This window comes from Leopardus geoffroyi, chromosome B3, assembly GCF_018350155.1.
Source record: "Leopardus geoffroyi isolate Oge1 chromosome B3, O.geoffroyi_Oge1_pat1.0, whole genome shotgun sequence".
Taxonomy (NCBI): Eukaryota; Metazoa; Chordata; class Mammalia; order Carnivora; family Felidae; genus Leopardus; species Leopardus geoffroyi.
Window position 1 is genome coordinate 145,169,981 of NC_059337.1, and position 24,438 is coordinate 145,194,418.

Sequence of the window (24,438 nt, forward strand, 5' to 3'; positions counted from 1 at the left end):
GAGTACTTTGACACCCAGTCAGAATGAAGACACTGTTCTTAGGAGACGATCAGTGTTTGCTGCTACCCAGCACCAGTCTGGGCCGGTTTCAAATAACACGTATGGCTTCAACTTTTTATTCTGTTTTGTTCTTAGACTGCTTGCTTACGTAATGTGATTGGCACAGTGCCCAGCACCCTCTCCCCGTGGTCCAGCCCTGGGTCCAAAGGGGTGGAAAGTGTGGCTGGTCCATTGGCTGTCCCCGGGGCTCTGCTTCCTAGGCCAAGCATGTCAGGGCTTCCCGATCCTTCCCAGCCATGGTCCTGCCCTGCCCGCTCAGAAACAACCCCAGGGACACAGTCCTGGGCCCGAGTCAGAGAAAAGAGGGCTCTCCGGGTGGAGAGAGGAAGAGGAGGGACCAAGACCCACAGCGGTGGAAGATCAGGAAGGAGGCGGCCTGGCCGTTGTCTTCAGCAGGTGGCAGCACTGGGCAGGAGGGCCGGAGGACAGAGAGGACGAGGGACGAACAAGCCAGTTCTTTCTTCAGACACAAGGAACGTGAGGTCCTCCTCCTTTTGGACTCCAGGCCGAAAACTGTGCACAGTTTTGGACTGTGCACAACCACAAAATCCTGCTGGTCTAGAGACCAGGAGACAAAAGAAAGGAAGAAAGACTTCCCACCCCAGCTCATGAAGGGACAGCCCCCTTCCCCAGGCTCACCTTGACCTGCGGGACCTGAGCGGGGGGCTCTGAGAACTCAAAGGACTCGGGATGGGCCAGGGTTGGAAAAAAGGCAGTGGGAGGTGGCTATGTTCCTGATTGTTTGGGCCTCCCCACCAAGCTGAGGGTCCTCCTGGGGCAAGGACACTGACCTGAGCAGCGTCCCAGGGAGGGGCCAGGCTGTGGCCTGTGGACAAGGCCTGCTGGGGTCGAGGACGGGGATGATCAGGGCTACAGGCTGAGTAAGTCCCAAGAAATAGAAATCATATAGGCAGCATTCTACGGTATCATGCAACGAAACCAGGTCTTAAAAATGAAAAGACCCTTCCACTGGGAAATTTTAATTGAAAACTCTTCAATATATCTAGAGACAAAAAGGAGATACAGACCCAGGGGCGCCTGGGTGGCTCAGTCGCTTAAGCATCTGACTCCTGGTTTCACCACAGATCACGATCTCAGGGTTCATGGGTTTGAGCTCCACATCGGGCTCCCTGCTGACAGCATGGAGCCTGCTTGGGATTCTCTCTCTCTCTCTCTCTCTCTCTGCCCCTCCCCTGCTTGTGCGTGCTCTCTCTCTCTCAAAATAAATAAATAAAATTTAAAACAAGGAACTACAGACCCAAACTGCACATTTCTTTTACAATATATATAAAAATACTACCTATCTGAGCCCAGGGGATCCGCTAAACACGGTGTTTAAATTCCTATGCAAGGTCGAGGTCACAGACCACAAACACAGATGTACAGGAGCTACTCTTTAATTTTCCAGAAAGGAGAATGAGGACAAGGAGGACAAAAAAAAGGAAAAAGAGAAATGACTGCTTCCACCTCTAGAGTTAACCAGAGGCCTGTCGGCTGCGATTTATTCACGTAGCCCGGAGGCAGCGGTACCTGAACGTCCACCCAAGACATTTCCTGCGACTGGTCTTCTGACACCAGGTGTGGGGGTCTCCACACCAGGCAAGTGTCCACGTGTGCAGACACAAGTTAATTCTGATAATACATCAGACGGCAGCTGGGGCTGCAGGAATCTTGAAGCTCTCCTCACTCAAACATCTGGGGTTCACGTCCATAGCCCTGGCTGGGTCCTCAGTAGAGTCGCTGGCTGGGACACCTGCACGTGGCCTCCCACAAGGCCTGGCCTACCTTATAGCTTGGTGGCTGGGTTCCAGGGTAAATGCCCCAGGCATTCCTTCTGATAGAAGAGTCCAGACTTCGGAAGGATTGGCTTCCTCCTGAATAGCAGGCTGTCATTTATGAAGTGGCCACTGGGCGGGCACTGGGATCAGGGGCACCCAGATCCTTTGCCTTAGGTAGCTGCTGGAGTCACACAACTTCCACAGCCCGAGGTTCCCTGAAGCTACTGCTCACCTCCACCTCTGTTCAGGGCAGTCAGGGTTCTGCCAGACCCTGGGGGGACAAAGACAAATGTGGTTGGTCCTCTGCCATCAAGCCACTTGCCAATGAACAGACAAGACAGCTCTTGGCCAGAGGAAGACTGTGATGTGCATCTTGGGAAAGAAAATGAGCAACAGACTTGGCGGCCTGAAAGGAGAAGAATTTCGACAGATGGGAAGGACACTCCAGGTAGGTGGAACAGAACATACAAAGATGTAGAGACAATCTGACCAAATATCAACAATTTCATGTGAGTCAACCAACAGCAGGCACATGGGCAGGAGAAGAGCCCAGTGCAGCTAGATCAGTGGTTCTCAAAATATATTCAGTGGAATCCCAGGGACCTGAGATCCTTCAGGTGACCTGTGAGGTCAAAACTTTTCATATGCCCCTTTCGCTGAGTGGACATTTACACCAATGGCCCAAAAGCCATGGCGGATAAAGTTGCTAGAACCTTGGCCCACACCAAAGCAGTGGCACCAAATTCTACTAGTGTCCTTCACCACCATGTACCCACAGGAAAAAAAAAAAATCCAGTTTCACTTTAAAAAGTGCTGATACTTACTCTTGTTAAATCTCAATTTGTGATTTACACAAAATTTGTGATCCATAAATTTTTAAGATCCCACATGAATAAATACACAGTTCATACCTGGCCCTTGTATTGCACAGTGAAAGACAATGGCCGCCCTGAAGAAAAGCACTTGTGCAATTGACATTTGAGTTACAAGCTGAACTAGCTACTTGTTTCATGGAACACCACTTTTACTTGAAAGAATGACCCATGGACAGACTGTTCAGTTGTTGATGGCATGTTCTTGGAAATGAATGATGTGAGCTGGCCACTTTAAGATAAACAACTGATGGTGTTTGTTGCCAATGATACAATTTTGAGCTCTCGAGCAAAAATTGGGATTCTGGAAAACTTGTGTCTTCCACTGTGAGCCTGGGATTCCCAACAGCTATAGACTTTCCTGATGAAACTGATAGCTATGTTAACAAAGGTGCTTTACGGACAAGGTCTGATAAAACCTGCTGACATCTAGATCCACATCACTGTGTGAACCTGTGTTTGCCAGGTGACAAACACTCTATGCTACAAAATCACATATGGGTAGAAGAGCCATTTCAAAATGCAAAGTAGACCGAGGGGTTTTACTACAACAGAGCATGCAAATTTCATAAAATTCATCAAGCTGGTTTCAGAATCTACGTCCTAATCTTTAATAAACTACCACCTGTCCAGGAAAGGTGTGATATCAAAGCAGACTGGCCATAATTTCCTAAAAGAGGCATTAAAATAACCTCTCTTTCCCCAACGGTAACTGGTCTATGAGAGGCTGGACCTTCCTTATATACTCCAGCCAAAACATGTCACAACACATTGAACACAGCAGCCAATAAATGAGGATCTACCTGTCTCCTAGTAAGCCAGACAAAGATTTTGCAAAAATATAAAACAATGACACCCATATTGTTAAGTTTGTTGTTATTATTGCAGAAAATACTTAATTTCTCCATTTAAAAATCATTATTTGCCATAATGTTCACATGTTATGGGTTTATTTTTTTAAATAAATTCATATACCTAAATTAGTGTTATTCTATATAAATGTTAATTTATTTTCAAATCTATATACTCACATATAAATAATATATTGTCATTTACTTTGTTTCTAGTGATTTAATAAATACTAACTTTCCATTTTGGTGAATTACTATTTTAACCAATATTGTAGATGAATTACTAAATATTTATTGGCTTTAATTTCTAATATGGTAACTCTTCGATTTAACCACGTAAGCTACGGCACTTAAGTTCAGTGACTGTTCAGAGTAAAGGGGTCCTGAGATCAAGACGTCTGAGAACCGTGCTCGAGAGCACAAGGCGCGGGACCCAGGCTGGCCTTGCCACATCTGCTACGGCAACTGGACCTTGATCCGGCTGTGCCCTTTGACCTGGTTCCCTCCACATCTCCAGAGCCATGGCCCTGGCCACCCTGCCCGGGGCTGGACCCTGCCCTATCGCCTCCCCTGGAGGGATGCTCTGGAGACTTGCACCCTCAGTCACCTGGTGCAGAGCTGGGGGATCAGCAGCAGCAGCAGCAGGATCTTCCCTTGACCTCAACCTCCGAGTCCACAGAGCTGCATGGCTGGTCCTGCATGCTAGGGAGTGAGGAGAGAGCTTCTGTGCACCTGTGAGCCTCTGGGTCTGTGCACCTGTGACCACGGGGTCCGCGTACCCAGGAGTGCCCACCAATGAAGTCTAGAGCAGTATCTTCCAGGGCGGCTGGGACACTAGCACATTCCCCAAGTCTCCACCCGCCCTTCCCTCCGGGGACCCCCTAGGCGACCTACCAGGGAGCCCTGGGAACTCCAGGAACGGGTCAGGATGGGAGCACTCTGAGGGTGGCAGGGAGACCAGCCTCCCTTAAGACCCCAGGTGAGTGATGGTCCTGCACTGCCTGCCGTGTTTTGCTGGGGACTCTGGGCAAGTCCTTGCCCAGACCCTTGCTCTCAGGCCTCAGTTTCCCTATCTGGGAATAGGGGTCAATGAGCTGTGAGACTCCAGCTTAGGGTTCTCAGTCTCTGGCAGCTGCTGACCCTCCATACCCAGGGGCCCATGCTTTGGTGCGGCCTTGCCCCCCACTGGGGCCCCTGGCAGCACCCCACCTCCGCAGGCTCCCCCGTCCCCCTCTCTACCAACCCCCTCCCCAGCCCCTTATTCTCCTTCGTACCTCAGATAACCTGGGAATCTGTCCCTGAAGGAGGCCAGCCAATCATCCACGGCCTCCCTGCCCTTGTTCTCGCTGAGCTGGAAGATCCCCAGGATGGGTTCCTCTGGGATGGCCAGGCCGGGACCCTGCCGGGAGCAGCTGGCACGTGAGCATGGGCCCTGTGTTCCCGGCTTCCTGTCTCTCCGGAGGATCCGTTCCCCTTACCCACCTGCAGGCCCAGAGCCCAGGTCTACCCCTCAGGCCCCAGGGTGGGCGCTGCTGGTCAGAGCTGCCTGGTCCCGCCAAAGTTACCTCCTGAGCTCCCCACACCTGTCCTGGGAGGGCTTGCCTCCCCCGGCTTGCGACATCCCAACCCTATCTCACAGTGTCGCCGTGGAAGCAGGTGGCCCCAGCCTTGTGTGTGGGACTCGAGGCCCAGTGCCGGCAGGTCTGAGTGTGGTTTGGGCGAGGACAGCACACCCGGCCCAGGCAGGGGGCCGGGAGAGACAAGAACCGGAAAGGGAAAACAAAGCGACCCCCTCCCAGCACCTGGCCTACCCGAGGGGTCCACGGCTCACCCCGTGCTTCCTGAAGATGTTGTCCAACTTCCAGATGTCCGTCTCCACCTGAATCCTCAGGCTCCCCCACTTCCTGGGCGCCAGCATCCTGAGGTGGGTGGCCAAGGCCTGGACGTACTCCCCAAAGACCACCGTGTGCAAACTTTGCATGATGCTCTGCTCTCCACAAGACAAGATGGAGAGGCCCGAGTGAAAGCTGTCCCAGGACACGGTCTGGCTGGCCTTAGCGGTGCCCCCTCGGGGATGGGGGGGAGGGGGGCGGGGAGGCGGATGCTACTCAAACTCCTCCAGCGCGGGTCTGTGGAGGGCCTGTCCCTACCACCAGCCACATCGAACCCCTAACCGCCGGGTTCTAGGGGTGCCTGCTTCAGCTCCTCAGGGTGACCACCAGTAAGTCAGTCCCCCCAAATCGGCCTCCTACCTCATACACGGGAGTGGAGTGCAGGCTGGGACAGCCCTCCAGGCCCTGCCACAGGGACTGCAGGGCATTGACCAGATCCCTCTCCTTCCTCCCGAAGTGGCCCCTCAGCAGATTCTGAGGACAGGAGGGTCGGATGTCACGGGGGCCCGCGGTGCCCAGGCCGGCCGTGCTCCCTCCCACCCTTGCCGGTCTCCTCCAGCCTCTGGGCCCCCGCCTCGCCCCCCTGAGGGCACAGTCCTGGGCCAGAAGCTCACCCACTATCTGTCCCAAAGCTCTGTCTACCCTCCTCCTGCCGATCTCTGAGAGCACCCCAGATTCAGACTGCAGCCCCTGACCCGAGCTCTTCCCTGGAGCCCTCCTGAGTCCCCCCGCGTCTCTCCCCTTTGTCCCCACAGGACTGGCCTAGCACCAGACCTCGATGATGCTTTCCCTCCAGATCAGACTCCCAAGACACGGGACTGGGGCCTGCTCAGTTCTCAGTGGACGCCACAGAGGATGGGCAGAGGGGCAAAGCCAGCCTCCTCGGTGTTACCAGGGTACCTGAGCAAGTCCCGTCCCCGCTACACCCCAGCCCTCCGGCGCCCCGTCTGCATGACGCAGCCTCGTCGGCACCATCTGTAAAAGACGGTGCCAACGTCCAGTCCGTGAGGTCTGACTGCCTGGAGCTCTGTGTGGAGAAAGACCCCGGGGCTCCAATCGGGCCAGAGCAGAACGGAACGCTGGGATTGAAGCCATGTCTGCCACAGCTCAGGGAGAGGCCAGGACAGGCTGCTGGTCACCCTGGGAGGACCAGACCTCCCCAGGGCCGGCCAGGTGCTCAACTCTGCAGAAAATCCAATGGCCGTTGTCTCAGGAGCCGGTCCCCAGGGGGAAAATGAACCACTGGCTAGAACTGCAGGAGTGGAGACCGACCACCAGTACCTCCGATCTTCCACCCAGGAGGCCCCCATGAGGACAGGGCCCTGAACCCCTAATCTGAATGGAAAATTCCCTCCTGTGGTTTCCACATCCTAGGAGGTCACCTCGCCCTCTCAGGGCTTCGGCTCCAGGGTCAGCCTCTGGGCATCCTCAGGGACCTCATCCTCTGGTGTGGCAGCCACAGCTCAGGGGGAGACAAAGCCGGGCAGGCACAGAGGCTCTGGGACACAGTGAAGGGACTTCACCTGCCTGGGAATGCAGCCCGGTCAGAGCCAGGGTGGGGAGAGGGGAGCCAATGTCAGGCCTCAACTGGCCTGGCAGGAGAGCAATCACACAGGTGGAGAAAGGAAGAGGCAGGTCTGGCCAGAGGGGACAGAGGGAGGTACCCTCCATGAGGAGGGGGCCAGGCCTCATAAAGTGGCAGGGAGGCTAAGCTAAGCCCACTCATCGGACAGGACCCCTACCTCAGGTCAGACAGGAAGCTGGCCCTGCCCCTCTGCTGCAGACAGAGAAGGCAAGCTGGGGAAGGCGGGGGGGGGGGGGGGGGGGGGGGGGCCTGACCAGGAACATCTCTAGCCCATTCTGTCATCGCTGCCATGTCTCTCCCCAGCAAAGGCTCTGCTGGGCTGGGCAGAAGTCCAGGGAGACACGGGCAGGCGCCTTCTGCCTAGGTTTTCTAGGAGAAGAGACCCCACGCCAGTGCTGGGGCGGGGATGGCATCACCTGGCACAGGGCTCTGACTCTAAGCAGGAGGTGGTCCCGGCTGTGGCCCTCAATGGCGTGGATGGCACCCTGTACCGCGGTCACCAGGTCTGCAGGTGGAAAGCATGCCTGACTCAGCTCCTGCCACGTTTTCCTGTTGGGGTAACCAAAGGGGGTCCGTGGGGCCTGGCCCAGAGCCCTGCCACAGCCCCAAAGCTGCAGCACCCCGGCCACACCCCTGCGCCTCTGTGCACCCTGGGACAGATGGGAGGCTGATGCTCCCTCATTTCTGCTGCCGTTGCTGTCTATCCCATCCCACTGTTTTTTCTCTCTGTACTTAGAGACTGTTGTATCCACGTGCCTTAAAATGCAAAAGGTACAGTGGAAAACTCCTCTCCCCACTTTTTTCACCAAGGACAGCAAATCCGGATCGTCCACTGCCTAGCCTGCCGGGGCCCACCGGCCCCGCCCACACCCGGGTCACGCCCCCACGCACCTGAGGATGCAGCAGTTTCCCAGCAGGTGCACCTCGGGGAAGGCCCCGGCAGTGGCATTCTGCTGCAGGAAGTGGACAGCCTTGTCCTGGTACCTGCGGTGCGAAGCGGGAGATGCAGCCCCTCCCACCAGCCGCAGGGCCCTCCCACCAGCCGCAGGCCCCGCCCACCGGCCGCAGTCCCGCCCACCAGCCGCAGGCCCCGCCCACCAGCCCCAGCCCCACAGGCCGGGTCCCTGCTCTGCTTTAACGGTCGCCTCGTTCACAGAACCACAAACGTGGGTTGCAGGGACCGAGATGTTGACAAGGCAGCCGGGGTTTACTTGGGCTGGCTCCGTGCCAGAGCCGGCAGCCAGATGCTTCCTAAAGACATTTTCACCGAATGCCCTGGAGGACCGCTGGTGGCAGATGCTTGAGAACAGGATGGGGGTGGCTTTTCCCGTGGACTTGGAGCTGCGTCAGTGCTGTATCTGAGAAGCCCTCCCTCCCCGGCGGGTGAAGGGGAAGGCAGGCAGACGAGGCCCTGCCCTCCAAGCCCTGGGAGCGTCGGCTAAGGCCTGGGGGTGCTCTCAAGAAGGGGAGGCCGGCACCCCACGCCCGGGCTGGGCCACTGAAGCTGCTCCAAAGCAGAGAGTGGGGGGAGGCTCCGGGACAGCACACACCCCTGCTCCCCAACAGCAGGACAGAAGGGGCGCCCTCACGAGTCTGAGTCCCTAGAACACAGATCAAACTGGCGGCCCAGCAACATTTTCTTAAACATTTCAAACCTGGCTGATTTCACCTAACAATCCATATCCCTGGCCTCTCTTAAGTAACCTGCCTCACAGCCACCCTTTATGGAGCCTGGCCCAGGTGAACACAGCCACTTCTGAAGTCTCCGGAGAAAGGGGCCTCGTGATGTGGTCTACACCGCGCTGTGCCCAAGGCATGCTTCTTAATCACAGGGGCCCAAGGACACTGCAACACTGAGCCCAGCCCCAGCCCGTCGGGAAAGAGGCAGAGTCCCCCCCCCAAATCCTTAGCCCGGGACAGAGCTGGGTGTGTGGCTCAGGACTCTGACAGTGAAAAGCAGAGGAAATGGGGACACGGGCAGTCTTCCAGGTCCCTGGCCAAGGTTAGTAACCAAGATCATTTTTTATTAGTTATTTATTGGGGGGGAGGGGCAGAGAGAGAGAGAGGGAAGGAGAGAGAGAGAATCCCAAGCAGGCTCCAGGCTCAGTGCGGAGCCCAACATGGGGCTCGATCCCACGAAATATGAGATCATGACCTGAGCCAAGATCAAGAGTGAGACACTCCACCGACTGAGCCACCCAGGTGCCCCAAGATAATATTTTGATGAAACATTTTAAAAAATCAAAACCGATCCAAAACATCCAGAATGAGCAAAACATGAGGTTTTAGATAAAGACAGAATTCGACTTTGCATGCTCATGACCGCCCTGCTGGGCTCCCCCTTCCTCCCAGTCCTGCTGTCCAGTACGGGAGCCCCAGCCCCAGGTGGTGTTTAAAGGTCAATTAACTAAAATTAAGTAAAAGTTAACTGTAGTCCCTCCGTGGAACTAGCTTGACAGCCACGGGAGGCTGGAGACGCCATGTCAGAAGGTGCCACCATGGGACGTCTCCACAGTCACACAGGGGCTGCCTCCAGAGCCAGGCGGGAGGTGGAGCAGGCCAGACTGGGGGCACCCAAAGCCAATGCCCACCCCTTGCCCTGCTTCGGGAACGGGCCAAGCACCCGGTGGCCCGCGGGCGGAGGCTCGGCTAGCACTCTAACTGGGCTTACGTGGACCCGGACACCCGTACCTCCTTCTCTAGGCAGCGACCACCTCTTCACTTACCTGTTCAGAAACTTTGAAAATATTTCCAGAACCATGGCTTGAACTTGGCTAGTGACCGATGGTCCAATGGGTCTTGCTGCAATCATGGCTTCTTCCAGCAGCTGCCAGTCAAAGCAAGTGGCCTCTCAGGGGGGAACCCAGGGACCAATGACACAGCCGGCGGACCCTGGGAGACCGTGTCCCCCCCAACTCTGTTATAGGAAGGGCTGACGCGCGGGAGCTGCGCCCACACCCCTCCGCCACTCTGCCCGCTGCCGGTGGCACAGAGCAGACGCCTCCCGCCAGGCCCTCACTACCCCTCCCGGCCCCACCCGTGTTGCAGGCCTCTCTCCCTCGAACCCTCCAATCAGCCTGCAGTCAGACAGCCTGAACGACCTCCTCATCCCCACGCATGGCTAGGCTCCTCCTGTCTGGCCCAGAGGCTGCCGCCACCCCCCTCCCCACGAAGCTGCCAGCTCCCCACCTGACACTCTGAACAGGGCTTCTTGGCATAAAGGCCTTGAGGGTGCATAACATGTTTTCTCCCTCCAACTCTGAGCAGTCAAGAGAAGCAACAGAAACTCCCAGCACAGATCCTCTTTAAAAAAACAACAACAACAAAAAAACCTCCCCCTCCCCACACACGGGGTGGCCTCTCCTCCAAGGCCAAACATCCCACACCCCCATGGCTGCTTGACCCTCTCGTGGAGGCATCCCCAGACACTGGTCTCTCTGCAGATCCTACCCGAGGCCCCGGGCAGTCTCGTGAGCTGAGACATTCCAGGAGGAGGCCTGTCTCCTGAAGATGCGCCCTGCAGCCCAGCACTGGGACCCCATCTCTTGTGCCTGCCGCCCTCAGTCACTGACACCGTCCTTGCTGCACATGCGCCCGGCCACCCGTCAGTCATCGTCCCCCAGCACCCCATCCTTCCAGGCACCCCCCCACACACACACACACACCAGGCGGGGCGCTCAGGAAGGGGCCAGGGACCCACGTGGTGGGCTGGAAAGACTCTGACTGGCAAATACCTGGAAGATTTCAAGGAACGTTGGGTGGGAGAACGAGGCCCACTTTTTCTGATCGCAGATCAGGACATTTTCTAGAGTCTCCTCCAGCCTTTCCTGCCCAGAAAACAGTAAAAGCAACTTTGATCCCCAGGCTTCTCTCCAGGGCTCCGCCCCACCTGAGGACAGGAGAGCCAGTAAGAACCAGAGCCCGCCCAGGAACTCCCCCCTTGACCAGCAGCCTGAAATCCGCCCACCGCCGAGGGACCCAGTTCTGGGTAAACCCTCTCCTTCACAGCCTCCGGCCTCTGTGCGCCAGCGTCTAGATACACCCTCCTCCTCGTTCCTGGCCAGGCCATCGCTCCCATCCCCGTCCGCTCATCTGCCTGGGGGTGATGGGCAGCTCCCACTCGCGGACCGCAGAGCCCATCAGCGGGTGTGGGCTGAGAGCTGAGAGGGCCGCCAGGGTCCAGAGACACACAGTCTGGGGACACAGGGACCACGGACCACTGGGGACCGGGTTGCACCAGGAAGACCCAGGGCCCTGGAGACCAGCTCCTGGCCAGAAGAAACCCGAGTGTGACCTCTCAGGCCCGACCCCAGGCAGTGACAGAGGCTGTCCCTAGCAGGTCCCCCCAGGGGAAGCTGTCCTCCTCACCCGGCTGGCCACACGGCCAACACAGTGCGGGCGGGGGAGGGGGGCGTCCTCAGGTTGGCTGCCCAGACTCCCACTTGGGTCTCCTTCCTAGCCCAGGTACCTCCATCTGGAGGCCCCTGGCGGGCCGTGGCCTTCCTATCTGCGGAAAGGGGCAGCCCGGAAGCTGATTGTCTCCACCGACTCAGCCCTCGGTACTTTTTCCCTCCTAGCCCTGCCAGAAGCTCATGTCTGGCTGCCTGCCCGACGCCACTGACGGCGGGTGCTAGCCCTCACCCGACACGGGTGCCCGGCATCACGCCTCTCGCGGACATCGCCGCGCCACGACCCGGAAGGCGGCACCGTTGCTTGCGCTCTGGCTGCCTGTCTGAATTGCCCACCGGACACTGCAGCGCAGCCCTTGACGGCTGGAGCGTGGAACAGCGAGGAGTGAGAAGCCCCGTCTTCCCTGATCCGGCCCAAACTGCCACGCCACGGTTTTGGGGAGAGCCGTGAAGGACAAGGGGCCTCAAAACTCAGAGCCCTGAGTTTGCCGGCGAGGAAAAGGCTGGGCACTTACACACCAGCTACTGGAAAATTCCCGTTAAGCCGATACCGATTCTCTACCTCATGGTCGTAAAGCTTAGTTTCTCGGTCTGTTAGCTGAGATAGGCAGAAAGCGTCCCTGCATCCCAAAACATCTCTTCCGCCGGTTCCCGTGACACTAGACGTGTCTGTGCCACGGCCAGGGATGCCGTTATGGGAGATCACGTCTGTTAAAAGCGATCATAGGGGCGCCTGGGCGGCTCAGTTGGTTGCACGTCTGACTTCAGCTCAGGTCATGATCTCAAGGTTTGTGAGTTCGAGCCCCGCATCAGGCTCTCTGCTGTTAGCACAGAGCCCTCTTAGATCCTCTGTCTCCTTTCTCTGCACCTCCCCCACCTACACTCTCTCTCACAAATGAATAAACATTAACACACAAAAAAAGACCATAGTAGGAAATTGCGATGTCCCCTTAAGTCCTCTCCGTCTGCCAAGGATTAACCGTATGCACCCACCTTGGGGCAGCTGGCTTTCCACCCGAGGCTCGCCGGCCCTGCTCTGGAGCCACCGGTGTGGGAGTGGCCAGACTGCACTCACTGGTCAGGACGGTGACCTCTGGTCTGGCGCTCTCTCTCTGGGCCCGAGATACACCTCACACCTCAGACCCACGGCACGTGGTTACTTCCCACGTGACAGTGCTCAAGGGCCAGAATCGGCACGGCATCACCCCTGCAGCCCTAGGAGTGGACTGGGGCTCTGGCTCCAGCCCACCATCCGGGGCCCGCCCCGGCCCATCCCCTTTCCTGTTGTCCCCCAGCCAGATGTGGGACAAGGAGACCTCTGGGTGGTAGAGACTCCTGGACCCATTTACCTGGATCAGCCCCACCAGCTTCTTCTGCATTTGGGACATCCAGGTCACAAACATCATGGAGTCCAAGAGGTACCCGGCCGTGGGCTTCTGGGAGGTGGAAGGTGCATTCGGAAGTGTCTCCCTGCTGGGTTGGAAGGAACCACGAGGGGCACAGAGCTGAGCTGGGGTTGGGGGAGGGACTGGGCTGTGGAGGACAGCTCAGCGCAAAGGGCAGTGGACTCCAGGCCGGTCCTCGCCCCCTCCCCAGCCTGTGCTGCCCGCCCCTCGCCCCTGCACAAGGCCCAGTGACTAGAGAGGGCAGCTGGGGTTGAGAAACCAGAGCCAGAGGCTCTGTTGGCGTAGACCAGTCTCTGGTCACACACAAGTGTGGACCGTGAGCCCCCCCCCACACACACACACACAAAAACACACCCTAACATACTAACGCACCGGCACATATACACGACAAGCACACTGACACGCATGTGTCCCCAAGGCTGGGGCTGCATCTGCCTTCTCCGGCCACCAGCCCCGCCCAGGTGGCCCCTCGAAAGGCTCTGTGTCGACCGCAGCCCCGGCCTGGGGGCCCTCACCCAGGACCCCAAGCTCCTCCGGGAGGACTCACCCCAGCTGCCCAAACAAGGTCGTCCTGCCCCAGGCATACAGCACGCAGCAGCTGTTCCAGCTGGCGCCGCAGGACTGCTTGAGCTCCAAGAGGCGGCTGAGGAGGACCTCCTGGAAGCAGGTGCTGTAGATCGTCCAGAGGCGGGCCCCCAGCTGGCTCGCCCTCCGCGACCCCAGGCCCTGTGTCACAGCCTCCTCTAGCTTCTCCAGGAAAGGGCCCAGCTGGTCCCTGGGGTCCCAGGTGGGCACTCGGGCCTCAGCGTCATTTCTCAGCAGCCTCTCCAGCTGACTGCCCCAGGTGGCGACGCTGCCATCCTCGAGGGTACCGGCCTCCGGGCTCGGGGGCTTGTCCTGCGCGTACTCCACAGTGTCCAGCACTGCCTGGAGCTTCAGCTCCAGCTCCTGGCCGAGCCTGACACCCTCCAGAGCCCGCTGGACCACCTGCCACATGCTCTGGGCCAGAGCCTGGTACTGGGGGCCGCAGTCCTGCCCTTCCCATGCTGACGTGGAGACGCTCAGGTAGGCTTCCAGAAACTTCCCCTCCTGCACCAACTGTTGGAAGCCTGGAAGAAAAGAACCCAAAAGGATGGCTCAGCGGAGGGACTCGGAAGAATGGGGGAAACCGGGGAGGGGGAGGGGCGCCCGCCCAGGATTCTTCCCCAGAGTAGGGTGGGTGTGGGCTGAGCTGGTGTCAGGGGAACCACGCACGAAGATGAGGCAGTGGCTCGAAGAGCCTTGGGGGACGGGGCTCCTTGCGGCCAGTCAGGATCAGCAGGGCACGAGTTTGTACGAGGGTCACAGAAGACTGGTAGGCTTTCCACCGCGTCCCCCTTGCAGCAGGAAAGCTTAACACGAGCAGTTCCTTCCCATGAGCCTCTAAGCGCCCAGGGCGATGCACGGTCTGCGTTTTCACCAGCGGTGCATTGTTAACCCGACATTGAGGCAGCAAAGGCGCTTTCCCGACCAGAGGCACGGACAGGGGGGTCCAACAGAGGTGGTAGGAAATAGTGTCAAAGGAATGCCCATCAGGACCACGTGGAGGGCTCACTGAAGCCCAGGTTGGAATGTGCATTTGGGACAGGTTCCCAGAGGGAGGGATGCGAAGGGAAGAATTCCGCCTTGGGTCCCAGAGGAGCCTCAGCAAGACACCGCAGCTTGTAGCTGCAGGAGGCAGGCTCTGATGAGACTCAGATGGGAGAGAGGAATTGGGAGACAGGGCTGTCCAAAGCACTCGAACACTTGGACACTGGTTCTTATGGACTTCAACTTGGAGGGGCAGTTTTGAACTTCAAATTCTCCCTGGAAACTTCAGAACGAGAAGGCAGGTATATTTCAAGTTGGGGCGCAGAATGCCTTCCTGTCGTCAAGGGCGAACGCATGCCCCTCCCCCCATTTCCTATTCTTCCTTTCTCATAGCAAAATGAACGTGTGATGCCAGGAGCTGGGCAGCCGTCTTGGGCCACGAGACAGGAACCCCATGTGGAGGATGGTGGAGGGGTCCAATGGAGGGGTCTGGGTCCCTGATCACGGAGGAGCCCTGGACCACCTACCCAAATCTTCCATGAGAGAAGCACGTTTTATCTTGCTTTATCTTAAGCCACTGTTTGTTGGGCGTCTCAGTGAAAGCAGCTGAACTTACAACAATAGGAAGAGTTGAGGAGGAGTGGAATGTGGGATGGAAATTCTTTTGCCCCAAGCAGGACAGCCTTTGACAGCCCTGAACTATTCTGAAGGTGGAGATTCCCTGTCTACTTCTCATAGATGGCTCCCTGTGGACAGTAATTAATTAGATTAGATGTGGAAATAGGAACCGTGACCCCTGGAATCTCTGTGCTGTCACCAGGTGCAGGGGCTACCTGGACATCATTCCCCTTCCTTCCAGAGCTGTGCCATCCAGCACGGCAGCCCCGAGCCACCCGTGGTTACTGAGCACCGAAAACGTCAAACCTGAGCTGTGCTGTCAGCGTAAAACACACACCAGATTTCCAAGACTTAGCAGGGGGGAAGAAAAAGAATGTAGCATACCTTAATTTTAATACCGATTGAACGTTGAAACATGTGGAAATACTACCTCAGCTCTATTGGGCTGAAGAGAAGATATTACTAAAGTTAATTTCACCCGTTTCTTTTTCAATGCTTCCTGTGACCCCTGAGAACTTGAAATCACCGCCCGGCTCACACTCGATCTCCTCAGACAGCACTAGCCTGGAATATACTTGCCCCTCTCCCTCCAACATGGGATTCCGATTTATCCCACACCAACCTGGCTCTTTTCTGGGCAGGGGGCCACGATCCGCCCCCCCACCACCCCCCCCCCAAAAACAGAAGACCTGCCCTTACAACGTCCTGAGGTCTCGACTGCGTCGCTATTTCTTAGCAAGAATATTGGTGGGGTCGGGCCGGGCCGGTTCGGTTCGCTCTGTTCTGGGGCTTCTCTCACTCCCCAGCACGCGTCAAAGCCCCCGTGCGCTTAGCAGCCCGGCCCCGTGACGGCTGTCGTGTGGCGGGGGGTGATGGTGAGCAAGCCGGCCCCCCTCCCCTCGTGGGGCCCTCCAGGCCCTCCGAGTGACACCCAGGAGGGTGGCACGCCGTACATATTGAAAGAAAGGCCGAGTGAGCGAGCAAAAGATGGGGAAACAGTACAAAGATGCGAAGACGACGCGCATACCTTGGGAGGTTTCGTCCAGAGGAATGACACTCCGGGGCCCTTTGTTTGTGTGCAGTCCTTTCAGAAACCCGGTAATCCTCCTTAGGTTCAAAGGATGGCCTCTGCGCTGTCGTCTCGGGTGCCCCTGAGGCTCAGCGAGCAGGATTTGTCCACACTCGCTCCCAGCTTCTTCCCCTCCGAGCCTGGATTTCCTCCTGCCCCAGAAGACCTTCCTGGGGACTAGATCCATCCCACTGCTCTTGTGCCTGGCAGCGGCTTGGCCCCACCGACACCTGGCACAGCCTCTGAGTCACGGGTCGTGTTACTCTCTCTCTCTGCCAAACAAAAGAAATAGGAGGAAGTGAGTGACTGCCAGAGAAATTTCCTCTCGTGTTTAAAAATACGGCTGTTAATGCTTTTGAGTAGTCCCCAAATCTCACTGCCCAGGGCGAAGATGGAGGTGATAGTCTCACTGTTTAGGCCAGGAATGTTTCCCTGACATCTTGAGCCAACCCCAGGTCGGAGCAAAGGCCGGGAAGTTGGGCAGAGCACGTGAAGCCTGTGGTCACAGTGGACCCCCATCACCACCACCACCACACTCCCCCCCCACCGTTGCTGTCGAAAAGTGAGAATAAACTCTTGTTTGGGTTTTTGAATGTTTAGTTATTTATTTTGAGAGAGAGCGCGCGAGCAAGTGGGGGAGAGGCAGAGAGAGAGGGAGACAGAGAATCCCCAGCAAGCTCCATGCTGTCGGCACAGAGCCCGACGTGGGGCTCGAACCCACAAACTGCGAGATCGTGACCCGAGCCGAGATCAAGAGTCGGACGCTTAACCGACTGAGCCGCCCAGGCGCCCACTTGTTCAGATTTTTTTAAAAGTCTGTCATTTGGGGCGCCTGGGCGGCTCAGTCGGTTGAACATCGGACCCTTGGTTCCGGTTCAGGTCATGATTTCACTGTGAGTTCAAGCCCCGCTTCAGGGTCTGTGCTGACAGTGTGAGCCCGCTTGGGATTCTCTCTCTCCCTCTCTCTCTCTCTCTCTGCCCCTCCCCCACTTGTGTTCTCTCTCTCTCTCTCTCTCTCTAAATAAATAAATAAACTTGAAAAAAAAGTCTGTCATTAACAAAGAAATTACTCATAGCTATTTTTTTTTTTTTAAACAGGCTTTGGGGGCGCCTGGGTGGCGCAGTCGGTTAAGCGTCCGACTTCAGCCAGGTCACGATCTCGCGGTCCGTGAGTTCGAGCCCCGCGTCGGGCTCTGGGCGGATGGCTCGGAGCCTGGAGCCTGTTTCCGATTCTGTGTCTCCCTCTCTCTCTGCCCCTCCCCCGTTCATGCTCTGTCTCTCTCTGTCCCAAAAATAAATAAAGTTGAAAAAAAGTATATTTAAAACAGGCTTTAAAAATACGGGACACTTCCCAAATTTGTGTCATCCCTGCACAGGGGCCCTGCTCATCTTCTCGGTGTCATTCCAATTTTAATGCATGTGCAGCTGAAGTGAGAGCTCTTTTTCTCATTATTATTACAGCAAAGCACAGACAACATAAACTTTACCATTCGAACCATCTGTAAGTGTACAAGTCAGGGGTATTGAGCAACACCCTTCCAGTAAGGTCTGCAAACATCACCACCATCCATCCCCAGGACTTTTTTTGTCATTCCAAACGGAAACTGCCCCCGTTAAACGTGAATGTCTGTTCCCCCGGCCCCGGCTCCCGGAGACCACCCTACCTGCTGTGATTCTGACCACTCTAGGGACCTCACATAGGTGGAACCATGCAGTGTTTATCCCTCTGTGACTAGCCTAATGTCCTCAAGTTTCATCCTTGACGTAGCAGGTGTCAGAATAATGCTCCATCGTATGGATAGACCCACTTTGTTTGTCCACGTATCTGTCCGTGGACCCTGGGGTGGCTTTTGGCTACTGCGAATGATGGTGTTCTGGACACACGTGTGCACATGTCTGTTCAAGTCCCTGCTCTCAGTCTGTAGCTCTGATTTCTTTTTCACCGACAGAGGAAGTATCACCGCTGTGGTTCCGAAAGCCTCACGTACCTTGGACGTGCTCACTGCCCGAGTAGGTGGGTGGCATCCTCGAGAAGCCACCGCTCGCCTCCCAGGAGGCTTCACGGGGACACTGCCGCCAGCGGCATCGCCCAAACCCTGGAGCGGCTTCTGTCCAGTGTGGTGTGAGGTAGGGATCCAGTGCTGTCTTTCTCCGTGGGGGAGAACCTGCTTTCCGGTGGTGGTTACCAAACAGCGTCCCCTCCCCCGTGCCCTGATTTGACAGGCCAGCTCTGTCTCCTGCATCCAACATGGAAACTTGGGTCTGCAGCAACCCAGATGGCAGCTTTAACCACTAGCCAGAGAGCTCCGAGGATACATTCAGAGTCCCCGACCTGGACCCCATGTATCCCATGGGAGTTTCCTGTTGCTACTGTAACAAATTACCACCAGCTCAGTGACCTAAACCATGCAAGTTGCAAGTTTTCTTTGCTGCTGTTCCAGAGGTCAGAGATCTGGCTGGGCGTCTCTGGGGTGTGTTCCTTCCTCCCGCAGCCCTGGGAGGGAGCCTATTTCCTGCTTTGCCACCCTCCTGATGCTGCCCGCGCTCTGAGGTTCACAGGCCTTTCCTCCAGTCTGCAGATCCAGCAGTGGCTGGCTCGCATCTGGTCTCAGCTCTGCCTCACTCTCCCCCTGGTAGGGACCCTGGGATGGCATCAGGCCACTAGACAGGCAAGGGTGGGCTCCTCTGTGAGGTCAGCTCCTCAGCAACCTTATTTCTGTCGCATCCTTAGCTCCCCCTTTGCGGTGGAAGGGGGAGCCATCAGGCGGGCATCGCTGGGGGGCGCTATTCTGCCTACAGCACACCCCCTTGGGAACAGCCTCCCCTCTCTCCTCGGCTTCACGGGGTGACTTCCCAAAGCACTCAGCATCTCCACGCTCTAGTGGCCAAGGGCAGGCCGCCAAAATGGCGTGTTGATTATTTTACATTGAAGCTGCTTGGGAAGCTTCCGGTATAAGGTCACTGAGACCCGACCCTCCCCTGTCCCCAGAAAGCAGGATGTAAACCTCCCACATGAAACGTGTCCCGTCGGTACTGAGAAGCAAAACAACACCCTTATCACCAGAGACAGAAAATCTAGAGCCAAGAAGGCCGTATCGACAACCATGTTATGTTCTACTAATCTCGTACCTCGGTCCAAATTCCACTTAGAATTCTTTACTAGTCAAAGCTCCCAGACACTGAAAGAGGGACCCTTTCACACCACTGGTGAGCATGCAAACTGGGGCAGCCACACTGGAAAACAGAGCGGAGGTCCCTCAAAAAAATTACAAATAGATCTACCCTACGACCCAGCAATGGCACTACTAGGCATTTATCCACGGGATGCAGGTGTGCTGTTTCGAAGGGACACACGCACCCCCATGTTTACAGCAGCCCTGTCGACAATAGCCAAAGTCTGGAAAGAGCCCGCATGTCCATCAATAGATGGATAAAGAAGATATGGTATATAGACACAATGGAGTATTATTCGGCAATCAAAAAGAACGAAATCTTGCCATTTGTAACTATGTGGATGGAACTAGAGGGTATGATGCTAAGCGAAATTAATCAGAGAAAGACAAATATCATATGAGTTCACTCATATGAGGACTTTAAGACACAGAACAGATGAACATAAGGGAAGGGAAGCAAAAAGAATATAAAAACAGGGAGGGGGGCAAAACAGAAGAGACTCTTAAATATAGAGAACTGAGGGTTGCTGGAGGGGAGGTAGCTGGGGGCATGGGCTAAATGGACAAGGGGCATTGAGGAGAACCCTTGTGGGGTTGAGCACGGGGTGTTATATGTAGGGGTTGGATCACTGGAATCTACTCCTGAAGTCATCGTTACACTATATGCTAACTTGGATGGATGTAAATTTAAATAAACAAACAAATAAACAAATCTCCCAAACACCTGTTTTCTTTATCCTGCTAATTTCTCAAAATGTAGTGCCTCTCTGTCTAAAAGTACAGGAAGTCTAAAAGAGACCCGTCTGGGTCTCTTCCTTAGGTCTCAGTTTTATACTAGGCCTCCGTGCACACCGAACAAAACTTTGGGTTTTTTGTCCCGTTGACCCATCTCATGTCAGCTTAGTCTTGAGTCCAGCTGGGACATCCCCGAGGTAGAGAAGAATTCTTTCTTCCCTGCGACACGATCGCCCTCGCCCCTTCAAATCCCCTCCCCCACCCAGTCGGACGGGTCCCGTGTTTCTCCGAACCCGGTTCCACAGCACACTCCCACGAGCCTTGTCCTTAGGGACTCAATTCAACATTCTAGAACAGTCCTCCATTTCTAGGGCAGCGCCTTGGTTTCCGAGGACCATCTGGCTCATTTGCCATTCCCTGTGTTCCTACTTCCTGCTTACAGAGACGGAAACACACGCATATCCACACTTAACTAAGGGACACAGAGCTCACAGAACACAGCGAGCGTGCAGAGATGTTGGCATTGCCCTAAACACACACCACAATATCCCCCTCCCCACGTGTTGCAAAACAGGGCCCCTGTCCGGTGCCGGCGGGGGGGGGGGGGGGTTCCTATGAGGCAGGTGCTACTTTATAGATATGCAGTGAGACAAGGAGATGGCCTGAGGCCCTGCAGCTGGAAGGTGCTAGAACGGGGGAGCCAGCCCCACAGGCAACTCCAGAGCTTCTCCTCCTAGAAATGCTGGAGGCGGGGGGGGGGGGGGGGGGGGGGGGCGGTGCTCCCAGAGAATCCTTTTTTTCCTGATGCAAAGACTTTTGGGCTCTGAATATGAAGCATGCTGTATCCAGAATCCAGAACCAGAAAGATACTCCCACAGCCTGAAGGGAAGTCCGTACAATGTGTCCCCCCAGGTCACCTGCCTGGAGCGGAGCCCTCGCAAGGCGTTTGGATGAAAGGGGCCAAACTTCAGCGGCCGCAGGGAGGCTGCCCTGGAACCCTGGCACCCTGCCCCCAGTTCTCTAAGAGTCCGAGATGAACACGATCAGCAATCAGAACAGGACGGTCTCTAGTGGGCTTGGGCGGCCAGACCTCAGCATCCTGCCCAGGTGTGGAAGCTTGGGCATGAGGCACACCTCGGTTCTGGGGACTCCCCCACCAGCAGCACAGACCAGGAACCTCGAAAGCCGTAGAGCCTCATGAGTCACACGTCCAGGTGACACAGAAGAACTGGTGGCCTTGACGAGGCTACAGGAGAAGGGGTGCGCAGAGGGGCAGGGGGCGTGGACAGAGGACAAAACCCCCTCAGTCAGGCTTAAGGCCACCGAGAGGAGCCACCGTCCCTGTATGAGATGCCTTGCTCCTGTAAACTGACCAACTCCCAGCTTAGGAGCCTCCCGGGGACAGAAGGTGGGTCTGCCAGGCTGGAGAGAAATCTCGGCGAATCCCCAAGTTTCACTTTCTGTTTTGCTTTTCCTGTTTTTCTGGAGTTTCTCAGAAACCATTTGGAAGTTCCCTTTGTCTCCCCCACCCCCTCAAATCACTTCCTAGTAGATGAGTTCATGTGAGGCAACAAACGCCCTCTCCATGGGGTTTCCAGCCTCTTACGAGACTACCCAGGGTCCCAGCACAGCTGCCCACTCGAGTGGAATGTCCCCTCCCTCTTCTCTAGTTCAAGGGCCGCCTGGCAGGTTACACAGGCCCCTGCTGGACCCCAGCTCACACTGGCACCCCCGGGAGGGAGAGGCAGGCTTTCTCTAAACGTCCCCTCGCCTCCACGCTGCTGGGCACCACCCCTGAAGGGGTCCCAGGAAAGCCCCAGCCTGAGCCAGCTGCTCAGAACCCCACCGGCGTGGCCACAGCTCAGGGGAACGCAGGACAGAGTGCGGCAGCCACTGCAAAAACTCCAGCTGGGCGCCGTCCCCACGAGCCTCAGGGCTTCCCCCTAACCCTCCGGGGCCTGTTCTCTCCCTTTACCAACTAGCTTCACCAGATAGATCGGAACGATGCGCCCCTCCTTTTCTAGCACCAGATGGTGGAGCTTAGAACCCCGCCGTCCACGCGTGGTTCCCATGCAGGGGGGCGAGGGGGATGTGCCAGACCCATGAAGGTTTTAAATGCACGTACCCTCAGCCCTAGCAATTCCACTGCGAAAACTTCAATGTCCTGACAGATCCAGATTCCCTCCACAATCCGGACCTCAGTGCCTTTATAAAAGCTGAAGCCACGTACAGGCTGGAACGCGCCTGGAGGGAAGCAGCCGAATAAACTGTCTACGGCAGTCAGACCAGTTGGAACTCCCACAGCCACTGACGGCGATGAGGCTCATCTCGAGACGCACAACTCAAGGAAAAGAGCCAAGGGCAGCGCACACACAGCTTTTAGAGGTCACCTTGGCGGCCTGCTCGCGGCCCACCTTCCTCTGTCTTCAAGGCCGGAAGGATCGCATCCCTAACCTGTCATCACCTCTCTCCCTCCGACCACAGGTGGGGAAGGCTGTCCACCTTGAAGGACTCATGATGCCACTGGACACCCTTAATCACACCTGCACCGTCCCTTTCTCCATGTCGCACATTCACGTCCCAAGAATTAGGGCGAGAATATCTTTACACCTTGACCGTTATTACTCTGCCAACCAAAACAGTGCATCCTAAAGGCTGCTTGTGGTCATCTACAGGGGGAGTCCCCATTCCTTTTCGTGGGTACATCCTCTTTAGCCCTCCAAGGACGGACCACAGCCTACTCAACCGTTCCCTTCTGTGAGGAAATAAGTGGAATTTTCTCTTGAATCCACTTTACAATAAGCCCAGTGGAATCCCAAACACACCCTTGAATATTTACCAGCTACTGATTATACAGCTGAAACAAATATTTTTAGTAAGCAGCAAATTCTACACTGGCTCCCTGACCCACAGAATAAAGGTTTCCGGATAGAAAAGACTTCACTAGAGGATGAAACACGTGCTGAAGGGAATCCTAGAGATGAGGGTGTCGTCAAAGACAGAAACACACTCCCATCTGACTCTGGACAGAGATACCCTGCCGGCCAGCCCCCAGTGCTGCTAATCACACCCCTTGATACAAAATCCTCCCTCCCGGGGCACCTGGGTGGCTCAGTCGGTTAAGCATCCGACTCTTGATTTCTGCTCAGGTCTTGATCTAATGGTTGATGAGTTCAAGTCCTGCATCAGGCTCCAAGCTGTCAGTGCAGTCTGCTTGAGATTCTCTCTCTCTCTCTCTCTCTCTCTCTCTCTCTCTCTGCCCCTCCCCGGCTCATTCTCTCCCTCCCCCCCCCCACCCATCTCTCAAAATAAATAAATACAACTTAAAAAAATCCTCTCTCCCAAAGCGTATGAAATCTGCTTGCTTGCCTCCGTTCCTGCCACTGCCCCATCCAAGCGTCCTAACTGCAGATCCGTGACAGCAGGCAGGCTCTCTCCTGCTCCCTTCCAGGGCTGATCTTGGTATTCAAATGCAGATCTGGTCAACGCACCCCTACTCAGCCAGCTTCCTGTCGCCCAAGGACTCAGTCACATTTATTAGAGGACTGAAGTCTTGAAGACCTTTTGGCCCACCCCACCTCCCTGCCTACCTGCCCCCCTCGGCGCTGCAGCCACACAGCTCCTGCCCGCCCCCTTCCCTCACTCTCCCCCTCCTCCTCCAGGAGGCCCCCAAGACAAGAGCGCAAGAGCCAGATGTGTGCCTCGTGGCCCCTGACCTCTACCTCTACCCGTTCAGCGTCCTTCTTCCCAAAGACTCGTCAGCTGCGTGAGACCGGGCCTGGGTTGGCCCCTGAGTCCTGGCGCCCGGCAGGGCCTCGTGCATTCAGGGTTCAGCAGAGACTGGCTGAATGAATGAATGAATGAATGAACATGCGGATCAAAGAGTCTCCGAGGCCCCTCTCAAGGTGTGTGCCTTCCCACAGCACCTCTCCTGCTGGAGTGGGGGCCGGGCCGGAGCCCCTCAAGCCCTTCTGCCTCTGGGGCTGGGCGACTCCCCAGGCTTAGCCCCCTCTCTGGAGCAGTGGGCCTGACCAGCGGTGTCCGCCTCTGCCCCGTGAGCAATCATAGTTCCACGAAAAAAAAAGAAAAAAAAAAAAAAACGAAGCTTCGTGGTGGGTCGCTCCCACGGGTGTCGCCTAAGCGGGGCTGGGGCCAGGAGAGAAGGGTCTTCCCTCCCTCAGGTGCCCCTCGGAGCCCCACTGTCCGCAGAAGCAGCATGACGCTGGGATAATCTCTCCCACATCCTAAATTCCCAGGAAGCCGGCAAGATCGTGCAACGCGTCCCCTTTGTAAAATCCTCCTATTCATCGAGATGCCCACTTGCCCTTTCAGAACCTGCCCCTGTGTCTGTCCCCCCTCCCTCCCCTCCAGGGGTCTGCTGACTGAGGTGGGCCGGCCACTTGCCACTCGAGGGGGCCACG

At 56.4% G+C, this 24,438-nt stretch overlaps 1 protein-coding gene and 1 non-coding gene across 10 annotated transcripts; both read right to left on the reverse strand.

The window, feature by feature from the left end:
• Nucleotides 1-1,441: 1,441 nt before the first annotated feature.
• LOC123582111 lies at nucleotides 1,442-18,508 on the reverse strand. Of its 9 annotated transcripts, none has more exons than XM_045448342.1 (13): nucleotides 18,098-18,502; nucleotides 16,068-16,377; nucleotides 13,401-13,962; nucleotides 12,797-12,917; nucleotides 10,773-10,865; nucleotides 9,765-9,865; nucleotides 7,930-8,022; nucleotides 7,455-7,587; nucleotides 5,814-5,927; nucleotides 5,393-5,548; nucleotides 4,836-4,960; nucleotides 4,169-4,263; nucleotides 1,442-2,109 (listed from the first exon to the last, which is right to left on the reverse strand). In XM_045448342.1, the coding sequence occupies exons 2-12, from the start codon at nucleotides 16,294-16,296 to the stop codon at nucleotides 4,188-4,190; spliced, it is 1,803 nt and encodes a 600-aa protein (XP_045304298.1). In that variant the 5' UTR covers nucleotides 16,297-16,377; nucleotides 18,098-18,502; the 3' UTR covers nucleotides 1,442-2,109; nucleotides 4,169-4,187. The 9 variants fall into 9 exon arrangements, 5 of the variants coding, with proteins under 5 accessions (XP_045304298.1, XP_045304297.1, XP_045304299.1 ...); XM_045448341.1 differs by having other exon boundaries at nucleotides 12,797-12,920; nucleotides 18,098-18,501; XR_006704206.1 differs by lacking the exon at nucleotides 4,836-4,960 and having other exon boundaries at nucleotides 12,797-12,920; nucleotides 18,098-18,503.
• Nucleotides 17,443-17,549, reverse strand: LOC123584543. Its single transcript, XR_006705508.1, has one exon. It is a non-coding gene; the product is annotated as a U6 spliceosomal RNA (small nuclear RNA).
• Nucleotides 18,509-24,438: the final 5,930 nt, after the last annotated feature.

Excerpts from the sequence above, each read along its gene's own strand:
- LOC123582111 (XM_045448341.1), bottom strand. The coding sequence starts at position 16,296 with ATGGATCTAGTCCCCAGGAAGGTCTTCTGGGGCAGGAGGAAATCCAGG. Across the intron at positions 7,588-7,929 it reads GGAAACTGCTGCATCCTCAG|GAAAACGTGGCAGGAGCTGA; the intron begins GTGCGTGGGGGC and ends TTACCCCAACAG. Across the intron at positions 4,961-5,392 it reads ACATCTTCAGGAAGCACGGG|GGTCCCGGCCTGGCCATCCC; the intron begins GTGAGCCGTGGA and ends TGCTCCCGGCAG.